Source organism: Pleurodeles waltl, chromosome 10, assembly GCF_031143425.1.
Source record: "Pleurodeles waltl isolate 20211129_DDA chromosome 10, aPleWal1.hap1.20221129, whole genome shotgun sequence".
Classification (NCBI taxonomy): domain Eukaryota; kingdom Metazoa; phylum Chordata; class Amphibia; order Caudata; family Salamandridae; genus Pleurodeles; species Pleurodeles waltl.
Window position 1 is genome coordinate 497072377 of NC_090449.1, and position 21499 is coordinate 497093875.

The 21499-nt window shown below is 42.8% G+C and overlaps 1 protein-coding gene across 36 annotated transcripts in view; it reads left to right on the plus strand.

The window, feature by feature from the left end:
• The window catches only part of MAP4 (microtubule associated protein 4), a 1914856-nt gene that overhangs the window by 1734140 nt on the left and 159217 nt on the right, over positions 1 to 21499 (plus strand). For 26 of the 36 annotated variants that reach the window (XM_069210826.1, XM_069210834.1, XM_069210839.1 and 23 more), the window contains one exon: positions 10613 to 10684. The exons of the other annotated variants lie outside the window; for them this stretch is intronic. In XM_069210826.1, the coding sequence (XP_069066927.1) occupies positions 10613 to 10684 (72 nt within the window). The remainder of the gene's footprint in view (positions 1 to 10612; positions 10685 to 21499) is intronic. 36 annotated transcript variants of the gene reach the window in all.

Below are 21499 nucleotides of genomic sequence, written 5' to 3' on the forward strand. Positions count from 1 at the left end.
GCTCCCTCGTCCAATTTAGCAAATTAACACTGGTGATCTCAATCCCACCTGTGAGCATTTTCCAAAAGGCTCCCAGAAGAGGACCCAGACTATTGGTTCAACCGGATTGAGAATATTGCAACTTTCACCGGAGTCATGCCCTTATGTCCTGGTTATTACCAATGTACCTGAACTGAAAACTAAAACCTCTGAATCTTTTATTGAGCTTAAAAACAAGGTCACACATTGGTTGCATGTTAATGCGGGGCTTGCATTTTCCATGATACCCTCGATACTGATGGTGAGAAGGGTAGGATGGGTGGGTTCCTTAGAAAAGACTGGTACAGGGGATTGTATTGTTATTAACTTCAATTCTCCTGATCTTGTACAGCGGCTCCCTTCAAATGTTAACAGACCCTATCCCTTATTAGGTAAAGTCTCCCTGTGCAGACTACAAGTGTTTTATCCCCCTTCCCCGCCATTTGTGAACAGGCAATTGCCACTGTTGCACAGAGTATCCTCTGATATCCAGATACGGATTATCCCCGAATTAGGTCTTAGACACCCTTCGGCGTCGCTTTCTGAGATAGATTGACTATGTGATGGCCCTTGGGGAGTGGATTTGAGCACCCTTGAGACTGAGCACACTAGCTATCCTGCCCTTAGTGTTTTTACTCCAGCAATTCCATTGATTTTGACGGACCTTGATAACCAGAGAATTCCTGAGAATACTATATATTTAGCCAATGAGGAGGGGGTCTCACTCCCGACAACCGCTTCCAGCGATTCGGGGCCTAACCGTCCGGATAACTCACCAGATATGAATATGACCGGCATAGCATCTAGTGAAGCGAATATTATACAGGGTGATAAAGACATAGGCCACTGTATGCTTGTGGGGAATAGTACGGTCTCCAGCTGTATTTCCCCTTGTAGGAAACATTCCCCGAAAGAAGTTAGGTACACCAAAACAAACGATTTCGATAAGGTTCTTAGCTGGAACATAGCAGGGCTGGAAAGTAAATTGCAAAGCCCGGGATGGGGTCAATTTATTGACGAACACCAGATCTGTCTATTCCAAGAAACATGGGCATTGGGACCTAAATATAGAACAGGCTTTAAAAGCTATTGGGTTGCAGCACGCAAGTCGCCCTCTGGGAGACCATCGGGAGGGCTACTCATATGGCTAAGTAGGTCTCTCAGGTGCAAAGCTGAAGCAATAGACATGGGTGCCCTGATTTACAGGACTTACTAGTAACGATCTCTGAGGAGAGATCTTTATTAATAATTAATATCTATAATAGGAGTGAGGGCAGCCACTATGACTTTGATGCTCTGTCCTTATTGGATAGCTTTCTCAAAAACAATTTATCTCATTTTATCTTGATTGGAGGGGACTTTAATGTTACATTTGAGCCTAACCCCCTGGTCCAACAGATATATCAAGAAGAGGATGCCTATTGGGGGATCCCTCAGCTAGCTTCAAACAAAAGACCGAGACTGAACAAAACTGTGCGTTTACTGGCTGATATTACGCTAACGCACGGCCTTCGAGCTTGCAAGGGTCGCTCCTGTTCAGATATTAACTTGCACCCCACTTTTAAACGTGGAGGGTATAGGAGCCAGATTGACTATATACTTCTCGATATTCGATTGTGGGGCCACATGTCTGACATGAGGGTACAAGAGCATGAAGAGAGTGATCACGACCCGTTGATTCTATTGACTAGAGGCCTCTTCCCTTCGCTTGAAGCACCCCATTCCAAGGCTTACGCCCAACAGCTTGCCCTATCAAATAAGACGCAATATAAAATGGGAGTCTTTTACCTCATCCCCTGAACACCTCTCATTAATATACAACCTGTTAGCTAATCAAATGGAGTGTATGCTTCAATACAAGGAGAACGGCGAGGACGACAGGCTTTTAGTAGCCCATACCAAACTGTCTAATTCTTTAAAGTATCTCTTCACAAAAGAGATTATTAGTAACCCTAAGAAAAAGTGCTGGGCACAGTGGTTCAACAGCTTATGTAGGGAAGCACAGCTCAATCTATTGAAAGCTTTAAAAGTAGGCCAAGTTGAGTCCATAAGAAAAGCCAGGAAAGATTACAAGAAGCAATGTACCAAGGCGCGTAGCAGTTGGGAGGAGGTTAGATGGGCTGCTATCTTGGAGACTGCTAAATCTAACGATACTTAAGGTTTTGGAAATTAATAGCAGATGACTGTAGAGACTCTGCCTCTGTACCTGGCACATCAATCCGCTCTGCAGTATGGGTTGAGCACTTTGGTCAATTATATGAAGGTCCACATGATGTATCTGTTAGGACCCCCGATGTTCCAATAATCCAAGAGGCCACCCCGATTAGATTCACTCTAGCTGAAACAAGTGCTGCAATAGACTCTTTGAATTGGGGAAAGGCCCGTGGCCCTGATAAGATTCCGGGCGATTTATATAAGACAAGACCTGATATATGGGCCCCTTATCTTAACCTAATCTGCAACGCAATTGCAGCGGGAGCCCCTGCCCCATCTTCTTGGAAAGGGGCTGAGATAGTTCCCATCTTTAAAAAAGGTAGCCCCAATAACCCCGCTAACTATCGACCGATTTGTCTTCTTGACAATTCCCCAAAAATGTATGCAAAACACCTTTTGCTCCATCTCAATGAATGGATCTCGGAATCTGATGCTCTATCTAATTTACAAGCGGGGTTCAATCCTGCTGTGAGTACTATAGACCAAGCTTTGAGATTCTTGGCAATCAAATGGAAGAACGTGGACTGTGGGGGGGGGGGGAATCTGTATGTGGTCTTTATAGACCTTAGAGCTGCATTTGACTTGATCCCCAGGAATAAGCTATGGTCAACACTCTCCAACATGGGGGTTCCATCTGGCCTTCTGAATCTCATTACCCGACTTCATGATAACACCTATGCTCAAATTAGATGCAGTAAGGAGGGTGAGCTGACAGATCCTGTAGCCATCAATAGAGGAGTCAGACAGGGATGTGTTCTGGCTCCCACTCTTTTCTTGCTTTACATAAATAATTGTATTTGTTATCTAGAGAACTGCATAAACGACTCGCCCAAATTGGCTGGAAAGAAAATCCCGTGCCTGCTGTATGCGGACGATACAATCTTGCTAGCTAAATCACCCATGGGAATTCAAAATCTGGTCAACCAATTTTGTGTCTTTTGTAGAGATTATGCGCTTGACGTTAATGTCAAGAAAACAAAACTCATATGATATACAATACTTCAAGGAAACAACCTTGTGCCAGAATTGAAATGAACTCAATCCTGCTGGAGAAAGTGGAAGAGTTTGATTGCTTAAGCATCAGATTATCGACCACAGGAAAATGGGAGGCAGCTATCGACAAAGGGGCACTTATTATAAGCCAAAGAGGTGGGGCCCTGTACGCAGGTCTAGAAAGGCTCCGAGTCCCCCCTTGAACACAATCGTGGTGATTTACAATGCCCAAATCCGTGCGGCGGCCCTTTATGGAGCAGAACTTTGGGGTCTGCACAGAAAATTGGACATTCTACAAACAAAAGAAAACCATTTTCTTAGACAGGTTTCCCGGTTAGGGATGGGCACTCCAATGATCCCTCTCAGGCTCAATTTAGGATTAAATAGTATCAAAACCACAGCGGGCCTGAGACCACTCTCTTACTGGATCCGTCTATAGAAAACTGTCGAACTTGAACCATTCAGGGTGGCGATAAGAGAACTTATAGCTTCTTCCCAAGGTCCGGTAAAAATTGGCTGAAGGAGATGAAATCTGCCTGGGTTAAAATAGGATTTCCCCAATATTGGGAACATCCGGAACTGATCCCTAATAACGCAAGGCAACTTGTCAAAAGAAGATATTGGGAGAAAGCTAATGAAGACACACTGCATCAAAATGGGATGGGCAGGCTAACAACAGAATTCCTCCAACTCAAACATGAACCTTGGCCTGAGAACTTCATGAATCTTCCTATGCCTCCATATGCCCGTGCCTTATATCTCCAGCTAAGATATGGTACCCTGCCTATTAACAGCTACACGGCTAACTGGTCACCAAGTAACCTTTCAACTGACAGATGTATATCTTGTCATCATTGTAAAGAAACAATTGAGCACATGTTGTTTTTCTGCCCTTTATATAAGAGCCCCAGAGGGAAGTGGATTATTCCCCTCTGTAAAAATCTATTATTGCAGGACAGAGCCAATGCCACCAGAATATGTAAATGATACATCCACACTGGTAGCTACCTCAGTCACTAAATATCTATCGGACGCTTGGTTTATCCGTCGTAGGTATATCTCAGCTAAGGGCCCTCAAGTCGGTTAAGCTCCTGTTTACAAAGGGAGATTCTAACAAGACATATTTTTCTCTGTGTTTTTTTCTCTTTTTTTTACCTTTTAGACGTGCTATGCAATTTGATATTGACGTGAACTCTCTTAACTTCTATGTGGTATCTTTACGAGTCCTAGTAGGAAGTCGTGGCCCCTTATATGAGTGACAGAGACCGTACAAGTTTATAGAGATGATCTTTTACTTGAAATTTTCCACGCTATCTGATAACACATTTTGTACATGGAAATGAATTTTATTTGCTCACAAATTGGCTAAAATACTGAGTAAAGTCATATGGAAGGTAATAGCGGTATATGTTTGTATGATAGTCATAAGTTATTTTTATTATAGCTTTCTATTTTATATATGTTTTAATTATTGTATTTTAAGTATGACCATAGCCTCAGTTTTGAGGATTTTATTGTAACATTTTATACAACTGTTGGTTATTAGGTCTTACTAGCATTTTGTATGATTGTTATTATGAATTATGATGAGTTATTGTGAATTCCAATGGTTTCAATTCATTATGTAAGACTGTTATTTTTAAATTCTCAATGGTCTAAATTCTTAGACCGAATGAACTTAAAGAAATAAATACATACTCACATGTTTCCAGTACCAAAAGTGTATTCAATTGGTAGTAAAGAATGGATAGGACTAGTTATGATTTTTGCCTATTGGTCCCACACTTGGACCTGACGAGGCTTTTAAGTGCTGGCTGAAAACCACCTCTTACAGTTGTCAGTGAACTAGGTGCCTATTTGTGTGATGTCTGGATGCATGTTTCCCGCATTTGTCTGTTGATAGTCTACATGTGTTTTTGTCTTTTGCAAATTCTGCATGGTTGCCATTATGTCTGGTTGCATGGATGTCTGAATATGTTGGCCTGTGTGTATATGGATTCCTCTAGGTGTTGCTTAGTCTACTTGTATTTGTGAGTGCCGTGTCTGTAAGTATCTTTTTGTACATGCAGCATGGTAAAGCTGAAACTGTCTTTGTGCAGCCTATGTGGAGAAGAGAGACCTGGTTGTGCAGTTTCTTTTGCTCAGCTGCTCTGGTGCCGCATCTCAGGCTCAGGTGGCCTTCACAAGTTATAGTTGTGTGTGCGATTACCCAAACCTTTTCCATGGATCTGCCTCTGGCAAATAATGTTAGGGCTGCTGAAACTACGAGGATTGTGTGAAGGCAGGGATTCACAAGATCATCAGCAATGTACTCTTAATGAGCAAGGGCCCAATTGACATAGCTTTTTCACAAGGCAAAGGATTTACTCCTGAATTAAACATGACTTATTCTAGAGTTTCAAGGAGTAAAACATGCAGACTTAAGTGGAAAAAAAGCTATGTGAAACATGGCAGTGGTGTGCTGCCCCGTCTGGTCTCACTGTGCTAGCAACACCCAATTACCTCAGCCTGAAGCCTCCATGAAGAACCCAGCGAGCAGAATAGTTTGTTGAAATCTGGGGATTAATAAAGGGAGTTCATTTTAGTGTACATACTTACCTCTATGATGCTCTTCATCTCCCCCAAGAACTTCAAAGATGAGAAATGGCTGGGATGATGCTTTGTGAATGCAGACTAAAGGGGGCAGGATGTCCGAGGCATACTTGTAAAGGTTTTATAGAAGCTGAGGCTAGCAGCCTTAAATTAAAGCCACAATGCCCGTACGTTAACCATAAAATGTCATTTAAAATCCCTTTTATGAGCCTTGCTAGTTCCACTACTTTACAGTTAATGCCTTTCTTATGAATGTTTTGATAACACCCTAGAAATATGGCTAAGTACACAAGTACCATGTGAAACCTCCAGTTTCCCCAGCAGCAACATCCTCGATAAAGTGGTGCACTCTGCTGTCCCACAGACCTTTACTTTTTATTTAAAATGCTTTATTATTTTCACACAATAGTTCTGTTCTTGTGATTTCAGGTTCAATAGTGAAGGCTTGAAGCAAGGTTTGTGGGGTATTAGTAATGTGAAAAATGTAAAGCCAGGTTAAAATATATTACAGGGAGTTTGGGCATTAGAAAACCACTTTGAGATGCGAGGTAAAAGAGTTTGAAATATCTGAGCTGCTGTAGTGTTGTAGAGACATATGTGATCATAAGCAAGTGTGTAGGGACGGAAATGAGTCTGTGCTCTTTAGACCATTTGAAAGTATTTTTCCCCAATTTACCCATTTTACTAAAAGTCAGTTGTAGATGACCAAGGCTTTATGGTGATCATGGCGGGGCTGTCTCCTGGTGCTTAGTGATCTCGACTTCAGAGTCCCAGGCATTTGGCTCACCCTCCTGGGCCCTCTGTTTCCCCCATTATGGCTTCAAGGAAGGTCTGTGTGCAGATGGAGGATAAGGGTCCGCTTTGTTCCTTCTGCCATTGGATGGGCGTGTGAGGCTAAGGTTGGTTTTGAATGGGCCACAAGCCTTCCCTCATATTTCCTAGTTTAATACATCTTGGTGTAAAACTGCTGAGATCTAGTACCTTATACTGCCTAGGAAAGAGAATAAAACAAATGTATTGGAGAAAATTCTTTGGTCTTGTACTACCTCATCAAAGTTCTTGCTGATCTTTAATGAGGTGCTGTTGGAATCTAGATCAGCCTCTGCTAGTGTCAGTGGTGGAATTACACACCATTATTGCTTGGCTCCTGATGACCCAGATTCCCTGTCATCTAATCTTGAGTATGTTGCCTTGGATCACAAGATTAACAGCACTTCATCTTTGTATGCTTGATCAGAAGTCGACTGGAAGTGGTTTGAGACGTTTGGGAATAAGGTTTTTTTCATCTGGTAGTATGGCCCTCTGTTATAATGGTGTATGTTTCTAACATAGACTTCTAACTGCAGATTCCTTGCCGTTCAAATATATCCTAGGCTTCACAGTGGATCTGGAAACTTTTCAGCAGTACTTCTTCACGCTGATGGGTGCTGCTGTGCGGCTCAGGACTGATGCTGTTCCACTGAAGAAATGAAGTGTGGTACACTTAGTTAAGGCACTGTGCATCTCGCTTCTTAACCTGAGGGCGCTTCCTCTGCAGCCTTTTTGTTGTATTCCTTTGCCTACCTTTCATAGTTAATGCTGTCTGGCTAGGGGACAGGTTACATCTTTAGGTTTCGACGTGCTTTGTGCTTTGTTATAGAGGTGTTGTGTTCTTATCTCAACTTTGGCTGATGTCCTGCTGGTTAATGATTGCACAGCAATGTGTTTGTTCTTTGTCTCTGATTGCTGTGCTAATTAAATTGATGGGCATTTTGGCTTTCCTTGGCCGTTTGAGCAGCTGCTTTGTGCCCTTGCTTTCCATTTGACTGGTTTACCTTATTTTTTGTTTGCCTTTATCCATACACATATGGGATGCTGTTGAGGGACTGATGGTACCTGCCTTCCATTATGTCAAGACACTCTCCTACTGTCATGTCTGAAAGTGTTGATCATGTTTGGATGGTTCATTTTGCCCTTGCCTCTGTAAGATTCAGGAGTTTTGGAGTTTGTGGCATGGTCACCCTCCTCTTGGGCGGTCTTTGTTTTGCCATTAGTTTTCTGGTGATGACCAGTTATTGTGTGCTGGACCACTGATCATGCAGAATTAAGCTTCTTATTCTTTTTTCTACAGTTTCTTTGTTACTTTCAGTGACAGTTGTCCTGTGGCATTTAGGGATGTGTCACTTCTGTTAGGTTTTTGCCTTGTTTTGGTACTGCTGCTTAGGGTTAAATGTACTGCTTGCTTTCTTCTTTGCCTGTTTCCATGGGGTACTTCTTTGGTATCAGTCAATGAGATGTAGAATCTGCAAGAAGAAGTATTAATCACAACAAAGGTAATACTGTTTCTTATGTATGATCCTTCTACCAGCAGAACCTTGACCAACACAAATGTCTCCCCACTCTGGTAAGTGTTTACTGTATTGATTATATAGTTTTGAAAAAACATTACTGAGAAAGTTTAGTTTTTCATTAAGTTTAAACAATCCATAGCATTCCATGTAAATATAACAACTAAGACAATTGAATATCACTCAAACAGAATACACAGTACATGAATAAAACCTGATAAACCAAATGTAAAAATTGATTTATTATTAAATATCTTTAGCACATCGCTTGCATCAAATCATTATAGATTAAAAGTAATACATTTTAGATTGAAGTAACACATTAGTAGGAATTCCTTTCATTTGTTATTAAATACAGACTGTTAATTGCTGAGATTGTATTCCTATTTGGGCTACACTGTACATTTCAAATATCCATGTTTCAATTTGTGGTTTGGATAAAGACTTCCAGTTTTTAATTAACACTTTTTCTTTGCCCAGACATAATTCTGTTACGTTTGTTATTATCTTTGCAACCATAAAATGAACCTGAATTATCCCATTGCACACAAAAAAACTGGACAAATGTTATTGGCAAGCCCCTCAGATTAGCTTAAGTATGTTTTGATTCGACCTTTAGGTGACAGTGAAGTTATCTGTTAAATAATACCATATTAAAATATGCATAAAATGGAGTTTTATCTCCACCCAGAGAAATATGTCTCGCTCACCTCGTGCTCTTGAATGGTGTACCATTGCTTTGATTAGAATGCATAAGGAAATACATCTGAAAAGAACAGTCAGTCATTATTATGTTTGTTGCATTCCATTCTTTGTCTCCTATATGTATTCTGTACAAAAGCAATCCTACTTGCAATTTTTTCTCCAGCACTGGCAAAGACAGTAGGGCTGTTTTTAATGTGCTAAACATCAGTTGTGAATGCCTGCGTTTACATGATTTAGCACATGAAAGCCAGACCAGATGACTTTGCCAATACTTGTTCATTTAATTTTTGCTGTAGACTAACCTATTCTTAAGAGGGGAATCTCTTAAGAATCATTTTGTTGCCTGCAAAAAAGAAAAAGGTATGTTAAACTAATGATAGTTGCTGGAGATGTGAACTACCAAACGGTGGATGATCCCGTATGCCTGTAGAATGGCTGGAAATTGTGTACTGAGGGACAGATTTTACAGACCAACTGCAGTTTTTTTCAAAATATATTTTTGATCGGCTACTTGAGGATTGTGTTTGCAGTTTCACTTTCAAGTAATCTTTATGACTGATTCCCTCCCTTAACCATTCATTCTTGTAGACGTTCTAAGCCTGTATCTTATAGGTGGATTCTGACTGCCTCGCTTTGCTGCATTGTGTGTTGTAGCTGCTCTTACTCTTGCTCTCCACCGCTCCACTCTCTCCAGCTGTACATGAGTAGAATTTCCGCGTTTTCCCTGTATCTTCTATATTCTTCCAGTCTAGGTACAGCTGTATGTTTCATCAGTATGACATTGGGGTTGCTGATTACCATCATAGACGATCCGTTTCAATCTATGTATCTGCTCTAGATGCACCTTTGTTTTAACTGTGCATTCTGCTCTGGTACTCCACGTCTTTTCTGCATAGAGACACCCACATCTTATATTTGATCTCCTCACTGCATCCTTTCTAGTATGCTTGCTACTTCTGCCTCCTGTCTAGGGATTTTTTTCCCTTACTCTGAATTCTTTCTTTGTATACCTGTAACTTATGTCTCTTCTTTATGTACACCCGGGTCTTACCTCCATATTCTGTGTGGGTTTTATGTATTTTACCTCTGCATACTTTCTAGTTGTACCTTTATCTCATTGGGTGAAGAAACAGGATTCAAAGTAATTTTTTTCTCCCACTGCGCGATTCAAGAGTGTACTTTATCTTTTATTTTTGAATGGTAGGTAAGAAGGGTCCTTGTGGCCCTGCTCACTCTTCATTATCCCTTCATCTTACTTGAAGTACCTTTTTGTGTGATAAAGCAAAGGTCTCGGAGATCTCTCTCACTTTGAACCATACCTGCACCTTCATTTAAAGTATGTGTACTTCTGTGGAAAGATAGAGAGGGTCCTGCAGCTCTTTCTCACTATGCAGATTCCCGGAATCATTTCTAGATGTTTTTCTTTTTCGGGTGAAAAGGAGGTTTCCTGCACACTCTGCACCATTACTGCATCATCTTGGTGAATTTTTCTTTTGTCACGTGAAAGTTGTATTCATGGGCACTTTCTGGCTCTCAGCACTACTTTTTCATCCTTTCTCCGTGTCCATACTTTTTCACTGGGATAATGGACCCTTTTCACCTGACCCTGTCCCTGAATCCCCCTAAGGTTTTGAATGAGAATGCTCTTCCGAAATCTGCCTCTTTTTTTTCAGTTCCAGCGCACTCTGTCTTTTCTAATTTTCAACTTTTTCTGTACGCCGTTTACATTGAAAACAATGAAATAAATTGCCTATTATTTTCAGGTTGCAAAATCGGCACCAAGCAAAAAAGTACAGCCAGTCAACGCACCCAAATGCAGACCGGGCAGTGCCAATGTGAGTAGAAGGACAACATCCCTCTAGTTTGATTTTTCTACTTGTCTGGGATTTTGGAGTTGGACTAGAGTTTTATTCTTCCACATTCGTGCTAAATGCGTTAAGCAGGTTGTGTTTTATTTTGCTCCTGTGGAGCCTCTTTTGTGCAAGTATCATTAATGGTTTGTACGAACAAATGGCTGTAGATTCTATTCTGACTGTTGCAAATAGATGACTTATTTTTAAAAAAAGCACACTAGATAGTTAATTTACTGCTTGAACCAACCCTAAGTCTGTTGACAGGGACTGCTCTGTTCCAGTATCTTGGCTGTCGAAGGGAAAATTTTAATGCAAAGTCTGATTGTTGTATGTAATACATTTACAACCATTCAATGCATTGTATAGAAAGAAGACTTAATGGTTTGGAATGTACCTGCTGCTCTGCTCAGTTCACTGTGTCAACACGCCCTGTACTTTTCAGGAGTTAATTTGACAATCTTTGGATCTACTTGAGATTCTCCTGATTGATGAGCATACCTATAGGTGTAGACTGGTAGTTGATGTTTTTTACTTCAGCCTCCTACCCTGAAATGTAGAGGTTGTCCTTTGTGGCAGCTGAATTCTGGTCAAAGGGCACTTGGCATTTTTCTGTACCTTTGCTGGGGAGATAGTCAGCATTTCTCTTCCTTGTAAAATCCATGCAGTTAGTCATAACTGTTGCTGTTATTTTCCTTCATCCACTATTTCTGCTGTGGTGTATGCATATGTGTAAAGGATGCCACTGCTGGGTGAAGGGTGCGCATTGTGGACAAATTATATGTTTGTCAAAATGGTGGTTCCACTATAGGTTATCTTCACATTCCTGTGGCCATAAACACTAACTAACTCTATTTCCGATGTTTCCCAGGTCCCCTGCCCTTAAAAATGTGCAGCTATCGTCTGAGATATATATAGATCAAACCTGTGCATTGCCACATTTCTAGCAACCAATAGGAATCACTCTTACTCTGTCTTCCTGAACAGCCTAGTTAAAAAGGAAAAGGCAGGGAGAAGTGCTCCAGCTTAATCGCAGAAGTCTTTCAAATTTGTAAGAAAGCTTGCACTGTGATTGGCCTGGCTCCTCAACTCCTTCATGGATCCTCTCAGCACAGAGAGAAGGCCAGTGACACCACGCACCCCCTCTAAATCAAGCTCTGGTGCAAGCACTGCAGTCTATTGTGCATGTTGTCTCTAGTGGAGCTTTTGGAATCTCAAGTCAAGTCCCCAATGTCCAGCCAGATGCATTTATGTTGTAATGACCAAGGTTTTGGAATCACTATCCGTTCTTCCCCTCTGGAGAACAAGGACATCTGCACCTTGGTGCAGCAACAGAGTAGACAGTAGTTCCTTCTAGAAACATTTAAGTCTTCAGCTTAAAATCAGACATGTGCCTTTGCAGCCTCGCTGAAGAGCACCTCACCCTTGCGTCGACTATGCCACATTGTCAGACTTTCCTAATTTATAATTTTCACCTACTACAGGCTGTATTCTGTAAGGTGACAAAGGCCTCCCATTAATTGTTACCCATTGCTCAGATGGATCAGCCCGATGTATAGCTTAGAGGTCAAAACTTCAACTATGAAAGCAAAGGTTGTTAGAAAATGAAACAATGCTCAGGTTAGTAACTGATTTTCTGGTTTTAACCTGCTGTTTAATATAGCTCACAATTCCTTGTATATTAAAAAGCATTGCAGCACCATGGCATAGACCCTCCTGAATTTCTTGCACAATACATGTAAAATTATTGTGTGCCACTGATGTCTTTGGAATTGAATCAACTTTTTAATTGAAATATCACTGGCATCTTCTTTTTCTGTAAACAACCAAGCTAATTACTACCTCTGCTTTCAGGGCTGTTTACTGATGTGTTAGCACATTAACCGATTATAGGTTTGAGAACCTTCTATAATCATTAAATGTCTCTGGACTAAAGCCCCCTTCTGCTTTAAGAAAGTACCCAGGTTACTACATTGTTGGGTTGAACTGTCTTGTAGTTGGTAGCAGCAGTATCTCCCAAAGAAAGCCACCCCTGGCTGAGGAAGTGCTGGTGTTCTCAAACAGACTCATGAGATTTGGTGAATAAACCTGAGCCTATCATATCAAAAAGCTTCTGGGTCCTCAGGGACTTGCTCTCTTTGTGTTTGGGAATTCCCTAGCTCAGTCTGTGGTATTGAGGTTGGCTTTCAGCAAGGGCAAACCTTTGTTTGGATAAGTAGTCTAAAAGTGTCTGGCGACAGACGGAAATATGTACCACAATGCTTTTCACTGCGATAAGCCAAAGGTATCACCAGTATGGCTGTTTAGGGTTACTGACTCCAAGTAGTGTTTAACTGCTATTCTTCCTTGTTCCAGAGAATACCAAAGAAGAGAATTGATTAATGGCCAAACCAGGCAAGAAAGCTGTGGAGCACATACTTGATGTCTGGACCTCGTTACCACGGCTGCCAAGATAATCAAATCTCATGTGACCAATGCATCAACAGTACTAGCTGAAGTCTCGGGATCTGAAAGTGGAGGTCCAGTAAAGTCATCATCCTTCCCTTCAATTGGAAGAAATTGTTTGATTCCTCAATGGATAAGGTCCTCTAGCAGTTCAAGATGGCCCTGGTTCAGTCACAGACTGCCATATAAGTGGTATCACCCAGGCAACTTCCTGTGTTCCAAATTGCAGAAGCCTCATCATCTTCAAGAGGCAGATGGGCAAAAAGGAGAGGCTTCAATGGGCGGAGCAAGCCTGCTGCTCCTGCCTCAGCCAAGGCGTCTGTGCCTTGCCCGTGGTCTAACTGCCACCCTCTGCACCACTTAGGGAAATACACTTTATGACGGTGGAGGATAAGCTTTCCATTCAGTACCAAAGCTGATCACTAAAGATTCTGTGGGGAAAAAGCTTTCTATTCAATACCAAAGCTGATCACTAAAACTTCATGGGTCACAGCAGTTGTGAAGAACTGCTGTACCCTTCTCTGGCCACATCCACCACCATCCAGGCTTTCTGTGCCCCTGTCAACATCCCGAGAACCTATGCATGAGGTATTGAAGGCTCCTAATTAACTAATCAGTTCAGTTGATCCCACCCTGGAAAGCAGACAGGGATACTATTCACACTCCCTCAAGTAAGGGAGAAGAAAGGACACTGTCCCACCATAGGCCTTTATGATTTAAATCTGTTCCTCCCACTTCAGAAGTTGAGTATAATGACTTCAACTCAAACATTAACACCTCCCCAGGGCAACAACTAGATGTGCCTTATGGATCTTCAGGATACCTACTTTTATGTACCTACCCTGAAGAAATACAGGACGCATCTCCGGTTCAAAGTGATAAACCAGCACTAGTTGCACAGAAAGGCATTTTGTCTCAGTTTCACCCTCAGGGCTTTACCAAAATCCTGGGCACAGCAACAGCTTCCATGCACCAGCAGGAAGCTCACTGTGCCTAAATTGCTACAAATCATACATCTTGTGTTTGAAACTGAGTTCATATTATTACCTTCAAAGAAGGTAATGGATATCAACCCCTCAGGGAGCCAATTCTTGACCACAAAGACACCACAGTGGTAGTCTGGCAGTTCCAAAGGCTTGTGGGGATCCAGGCAACCTACATATGGGTGGTATTTCTACACCAAATGAAATCCACAGTGAGAAGGCCAGTTGGAGCTCATCCTGGTCCACACATTCCTCTCTTCAACCTTGAAACGGTGTGCTCATGTTCTAAGCCATATGGTAGGATGTTCCCTGTGCCTTTCCAGTCCCACATCTCACAGGGTCGCCCAAATCCAGAGAGTGTGGGTGACAGTCTAATCAGGTGGAGCTCATCAGAGCCCTGTGTCACGAATCTGGTAGGCACCTAGAAATAAATGTGTTGGAACTCAAGGCAGCCTTATTGGTGTTGAAGGATTCTTATCAGTGCTGAGGTCCAAGATGGTGATGGTCCATGTAGATGGCACCACCGCCACCTTTTGCATCAGAGAGCAAGGGGATAGTACTCCCAGGAGGTCTGCTAGGTGACCAAAGCTCATTGTGAGTAGGTATTAACTAGGCATGCTCCTGCTAGTCTCCCATATTACTGAGATTGACAAACCCTCAGAACAGACATTCTAAACAGCATCTCTGTTTGCCACACGAAAGGGAATGTTGATCCCTTTTTGGGCGCTTGTGGATCACCTCCCACATTTGCAACCCACCTCAACTCCAAGTTTGAACATTTCACTCAGCAAGGGGGCTGTTCTATTGGTTTGGTGGCCTACTGATGTTTGAATGCACCACTGGGCATTTCTGATAGTTATGCAGATTTGCAAATTCCTCAAGTTCGCAAATTCATAACTTCTTTTTATAGAACCATTTTGCAAGATTCTTACAGTTCAAACCTACACGTGCTTGTTTAAAAATAAAAGTTTCAACTGTCCTTTGCAACACTGTTGCAAAGAAGTGCGCAGGGCAGTGGGTGTACTTCCACCTCTCTGCATCTGCCCCCTCTTACTGGGCCAACCTTTGGGCATCCCACTTTGACACCACCCTGGAAGCCGTCACCTGAAACCCACCCTCCATCTTCAACATTTTCGTTTCCTCATATCTCTTGCTTGCCCGTAGTGGGGTTGTAGCAGTTTTGCTCTGGATTTTATGGTGCGGGATAGCACATCCGCAATTCATCTGCACCAGGGATATATGGTGCATAAATGAACAGGTGAGTCTTAGCTATATTTCATGCAGAGTTCTCAGTACTCTGGAAACTTTGTTTGTCAAAGCTGCAGATTTCCTTAGTTTTATTCCCCCTTTGATGATACAACCCAATCTACACTTTTTGTTCCAACATGTTCTGTATTACATAGACTAACATTGAAGTACTGACTAAACCAATAAAGTTTTTTTTAAACACTTTATTCAGTTTAGGGCATGATGCAGCATTAATGATGACATGGCAACCGACTCATAGTCTACAATTACATAAAACTTCAGCTGTGAGGCTTCTCATATCACATGCAGAAAAGTAGGCACATATTGCTGCAGCAAAGAAAGGGATAATGAGAAGAAAACAAGATTACAATAACTTTGAGTGTGATCTTGTAGTGCATTTGTGAATGTACTGTTGTGTGGGATGTACTGTGGTGGCACAGATAGGTAAGCCACGGTCTGTTTATAGGTCCCATATTGGTTCGGGAACAGTGGTGATCCCTGTAGCCTGGTCTGAACCATGGTAATCCGGTGAATGTGTGTAGCTGTGGTGGGTCTGTATCGTCAAAAGGATTGATTTTGAGAATGGATACGAGGTCATCCCAAGTTGCAGCTATAGGTTGCCTCCATAGGCCACGCAGTTCCTCTGTGGAGTACCACGGATTCCACTGCAGCCCAGTGTAACACTGTAGCCTGCCACTGCAAGGCCCCAGCAAGCAATGAGGCGTTCCATCTCATCGTGATTGTGCGTCTGATCAGCAGAAGTGCCAAGCCACTAGTTGAGTTGACAAAGCCAGACTGCTTCCTGTGAATATCTTAACTCTCTAAAATCAGATCAACTGTTGTAGTGGCTGTTGCTTTAGATGACTGGTCGATAGGGCTAGCTTTTCTTCTGCCGGTATCATTATTGAATGAAGCCTAGTTTTATCATTATTTTTCAGTTTGGCCAAAGTAGTCAATGGTTTTGCTTTTTTTATGATTTAATTTCATTATCAAATTATGCCCTCAGGTTTAATCTTTGAAGTCAGTTAGGGGAGGAGGTGCACAGTACATCAGGTTGTGTAGGTATTAATGCTCCTAATCCTCCTCTGAGGATTAGTAGCCCTCTGTGTATTGGCAGGACCACTTCACCTTTATTCTCCTAGACTGTCTGAGGCTGTTGATATGATCTACCGCAACATAATGCTCAAATGGTTATGCATATTGTAGAGTCGAGTAGGCAGCTCCTCAGTTTTTCACTCCATTCTTATCCAGTTGTCCTCAGCTGATGAACTAGGTGCCTGAAATAAGTACACTGAAATAAATTGTTGCAAGCCATACATTTCTTTCTGGTCACTGGGCATCTTTAAATCTTCTATGTTACCCCTCATGACAATCCTCTGCAGGAACATCAGCTCTCAAATGTGTACCAGCAATACCCAGTTCCAGATTAGGATTCCTAAAGATCCACTAATGCTATACTCCATCATAGAATCAATCTCTCTCTCTCTCTCTTTCTCTCTCTCTTCTCTCTCTCTTCTCTCTCTCTTCTCTCTCTCTTTTCTCTCTCTTTTCTCTCTTTCTTTCTTTCTCTCTCTCTCTCTCTCTCTCTCTCTCTCTCTCTCTCTCTCTCTCTCTTCTCTCTCTCTTCTCTCTCTCTTCTCTCTCTCTTCTCTCTCTCTTCTCTCTCTCTTCTCTCTCTCTTCTCTCTCTCTCTCTCTCTCTCTCTCATATATATTTCTGGGCAGCAGAGAACTGGTTTTCATGTGCCAGAAACCGTATAGTGCTTAGGTCCCAGTTGCCTTCTGCCATTGTTGCTCCCTTCACGTTTTCTTACCATCCAAAACGTGAGATAAATGTAGGACTAACAGCTGTCATGAATCCCAAATATAAACAATGTGACCAGGAGCATGTTTTGCCATCTTAACTAACTGCCTTCCTGAACTCCACTTCGTATTGTAGACACACCACTGAAAAGACCTTGTGTTCACAGTAGAGTTTTTACTCATCAACTTCAATATTGGCCAGTAAGGTGGTCTGCCCACCAAAATGATGAGAAAGCTCCAAAGAGTAAAATCGCCTCGGCTCAAGAGCTATTCACATTTCACCTGCAGTAATGTCACTTAACCATTTGCTTTATGCATAAAATCCTGCACAGTATCTTACTAGAGTACTTGCCCATAATTCTTTTTCCATACCAGCTCTCCTGACCCCTGATATCTACCTTCAGAACATACATTGTTCTGGAAGGTATTAATGCTCTGTGAAAAGAAATAAACATTGCTCCTTAACATCCCTATGCTTAAAACACTCTTCCGTTTGAAAGTATCTTTGCCTTGAAGCACACTTCAGAAGGTATTATGAATGCCTAAACATCATCTCTGCCGCCAAAAATGTAGATATAAATAAGGTGAAAAGATGTATCTGTTGATCCTGCTTTTGAGACTCTGAAAAACTAACACAGCTCATAAAAGCACTGTATAAAAAGTAAAGATTGTTGCATCAGTCAAAAATCCCTTGATTTAACTTGTAAAACTCAAGACGTGACTGAGATCTCTTAGCTGCCCCGTAATGTTGTGTGCTCACTTAGTACAGTAATTGTGTACAACATTTATTACTGTGGTCAAAGGGACTGCTCATCCGCTGTGATTTGGAGAATTACGCTGCTTTATTGTGGTGGGATTCACAAGTTCACCCAGCTTTTTGCTGCCTTCTTGTTCACTTTTTACCTTTTGCAGTTTATGTGATCAGAAGGACATTCACCACATCTCAGACTTTGAAATATGAGTTCCAAGACACTCAGTAAGTAGATAGCTCTGTTAAAGACAAAGAACATTATGCTTTTGTTCCACTAACACGCCAACCAGAAGACAGAAGACTTCAGTGGACAACCTACAGAGTGAGCTCTCCTCTCTCAGCTGGTCAAAATTAGCATTACAGTATGATCTTACCTTCATGGTCAAGATTGACTCCAGACCAGTAATCTCTCATGATATGAGGCCAACTGAGCCCTGCTCGTGGTTATCAGAACTTTTGACTAGCGTCTATTTCAAGGCAGTGAATCTGCTTTATAAGCTACCCACCTATCATCTTCCACTTTGATGCTTTCTGAGTTGAGTCCAGTCAAGTGGATATCTCACTGGCTAAGAGCGTCTCCGCTCCAATCTGTTGTGTACGATATAGCATGCCTAACCAGCAGGTCCTGTAGATCTCCTGGCCTTGAACTTTATTTTCATGTTCCTTAATTGAGTCTCATACCAACACTCAAATAGGATAAATCTGTAACAGCAACAGTGCTGAATTGCACCCAGTTAGATATTTAATTGGTGTTGTCACAGCTTTCAAGAAGCCATTAGAATGTCACATAAGTGAGGCCAGGTCCAAGTATGTCAACACAAATGTTCCAAGGCACTACGTGTGAATAGTAATAATGATGTCCATATCTCAAGTGTCCAAAAAGCAACCAGCAGCTTGAGTCCAAATATTGGTTTATTCACAAAAAGTTCAAAATTAATAAGTCTTCAAAATACAGCCAAACATTTTGAGATCTGTTAGAGGGTAGCACCTCAGTCTTTTAGTAATGTTTAACTGTTTCATTACTAACTTTTTAATTTCAGCATGGGGTTGAGCATCTTTTGACACTCATTGTTCATCCTTATCACATATTGGCATTTTGGGTGATGGATTCAGTAATTAGTTCAGGAATTTTGTTACTTATTGTTTTTATTTTATTTGTTATTAATGGGGACTTACAAATAATTGTATTGTAGGAAGTTCGCTCTGTATGTACTATTTCAAAGTCAGAAATAGCATGCACAGAGTCCAAGGGTTCCCTTTAGAGGTAAGAGAGTGGCAAAAAGAGATCATTCTAATGCTTTATTTTGTGGTAGTGTGGTCGAGCAGTAGGCTTATCAGACGGTAGTGTTAAGCATTTGTTGTACACACACAGGCAATAAATGAGGAACACACACTCAAAGACAATTCCAGGCCAATAGGTTTTTATATAGAAAAATATATTTTCTTAGTTTATTTTAAAAACCACAGGTTCAAGATTTACAAACAATACTTTAAATGAAAGGTATTTCACTCAGGTATCTTAGAAACTTTGAATCATCACAATAGCATGTACAGTTTTGGCATAAATGGCAATAAGCTATTTTAAAACTGTACACAGTACAAAAATCAACAGTTCCTGGGGGAGGTAAGTATTTAAGTTCACAGGTAAGTAAAACACTTACAGGGTTCATAGTTGGGTCCAAGGTAGCCCACCGTTGGGGGTTCAAGGCAACCCCAAAGTTACCACACCAGCAGCTCAGGGCCGGTCAGGTGCAGAGGTCAAAGTGGTGCCCAAAACACATAGGCTTCAATGGAAATAGGGATGCCAAGGTTCCAGTCTGCCAGCAGGTAAGTACCCGCGACTTCGGAGGGCAGACCAGGGGGGTTTTGTAGGGCACCGGGGGGGGGGACGACAAAAGTAGGCACAGAAAGTACACCCTCAGCGGCACAGGGGCGGCCGGGTGCAAAGTGCAAACAGGCGCCGGGTTTGCAAAAGGATTCAGTGGGGAGACACGGGGGTCTCTTCAGCGATGCAGGCAAAGGGGGGGGCTCCTCGGGGTAGCCACCACCTGGGCTAGGAAGAGGGCCGCCTTGTGGTTGCTCCTGCACTGTAGATCGGTTCCTTCAGGTCCTGGGGGCTGGGGGTGCAGTGTGTTTTCCAGGAGTCGGGTTCCTTGAAACAGGCAGTCGCGGTCAGGTGGAGCCTCTGGATTACCTCTGCAGGCGTCGCTGTAGGGGCTCAGGGGGGTCAACTCTGGCTACTCACGGGCTCGCAGTCGCCGGGGAGTCCTCCCTGTAGTGTTGGTTTTCCGCAGGTCGAGCCGGGGGCGTTGGGTGCAGAGTGGAAAGTCTCACGCTTCCGACGGTAAACGTGTGGTCTTTAAAAGTTGCTTCTTTGTTGCAAAGTTGCAGGTTTGTTGAACAGGGCCGCTGTCCTCTGGAGTTTCTTGGTCCTTTTAGATGCAGGGTAGTCCTCTGAGGCTTCAGAGGTCGCTGGACCCTGGGGGACGCGTCGCTGTTGCAGTTTTTCTTGAAGTGGGGAGACAGGCCAGTAGTGCTGGGGCCAAAGCAGTTGGTGTCTCCGGCTTCTCTGCAGGGCTTCAGATCAGCAGTCCTTCTTCGTCTTCAGGTTGCAGGAATCTATCTTCCTAGGTTCTGGGGGCCCCTAAATATTCAATTTAGGGGTGGGTTTAGGTCTGGGAGATTAGTAGCCAATGGCTACTAGCCCTGAAGGTGGCTATACACCCTCTTTGTGCCTCCTCCCGGTGGGAAGGGGGGCACATCCCTAATCCTATTGGGGGAATCCTCCATCTGCAAGATGGAGGATTTCTAAAAGTCAGAGTCACCTCAGCTCAGGACACCTTAGGGGTTGTCCTGACTGGCCATTGACTCCTCCTTGTTTTTCTCATTGTCTCCTTCAGCCTTGCCGCCAAAAGCTGGGGCAGTGGCCGGAGGGGCTGGCATCTCCACTAGCAGGAATGCCCTGTGGCGCTGTAACAAAGGGGGTGGGCCTTTGAGGCTCACCGCCAGGTGTTACAGTTCCTGCAGGGGGAGGAGGGATGCACCTCCACCCAGTACAGGCTTTGTTCCTGGCCACAGAGTGACAAAGGCACTCTCCCCATGGGGCCAGCAACATGTCTGGTGTGTGGCAGGCTGGCAAAAACTAGTCAGCCCACAGTGGAAGTCGGGTATGTTTTCAGGGGGCATCTCTAAGATGCCCTCTGGGTGTATTTCACAATAAAATGTACACTGGCATCAGTGTGCATTTATTGTGCTGAGAAGTTTGATAACCAAACTTCCCAGTTTTCAGTGTAGCCATTATGGTGCTGTGGAGTTTGTGTATGACAGACTCCCAGACCACATACTCTTATGGCTACCCTGCACTTACAATGTCTAAGGTTTTGCTTAGACACTGTAGGGGCATAGTGCTCGTGCACCTATGCCCTCACCTGTGGTATAGTGCACCCTGCCTTAGGGCTGTAAGGCCAGCTAGAGGGGTGACTTATCTATGCCATAGGCAGTGTGAGGTTGGCATGGCACCCTGAGGGGAGTGCCATGTCGACTTAGTCCTTTACTCCCCACCAGCACACAC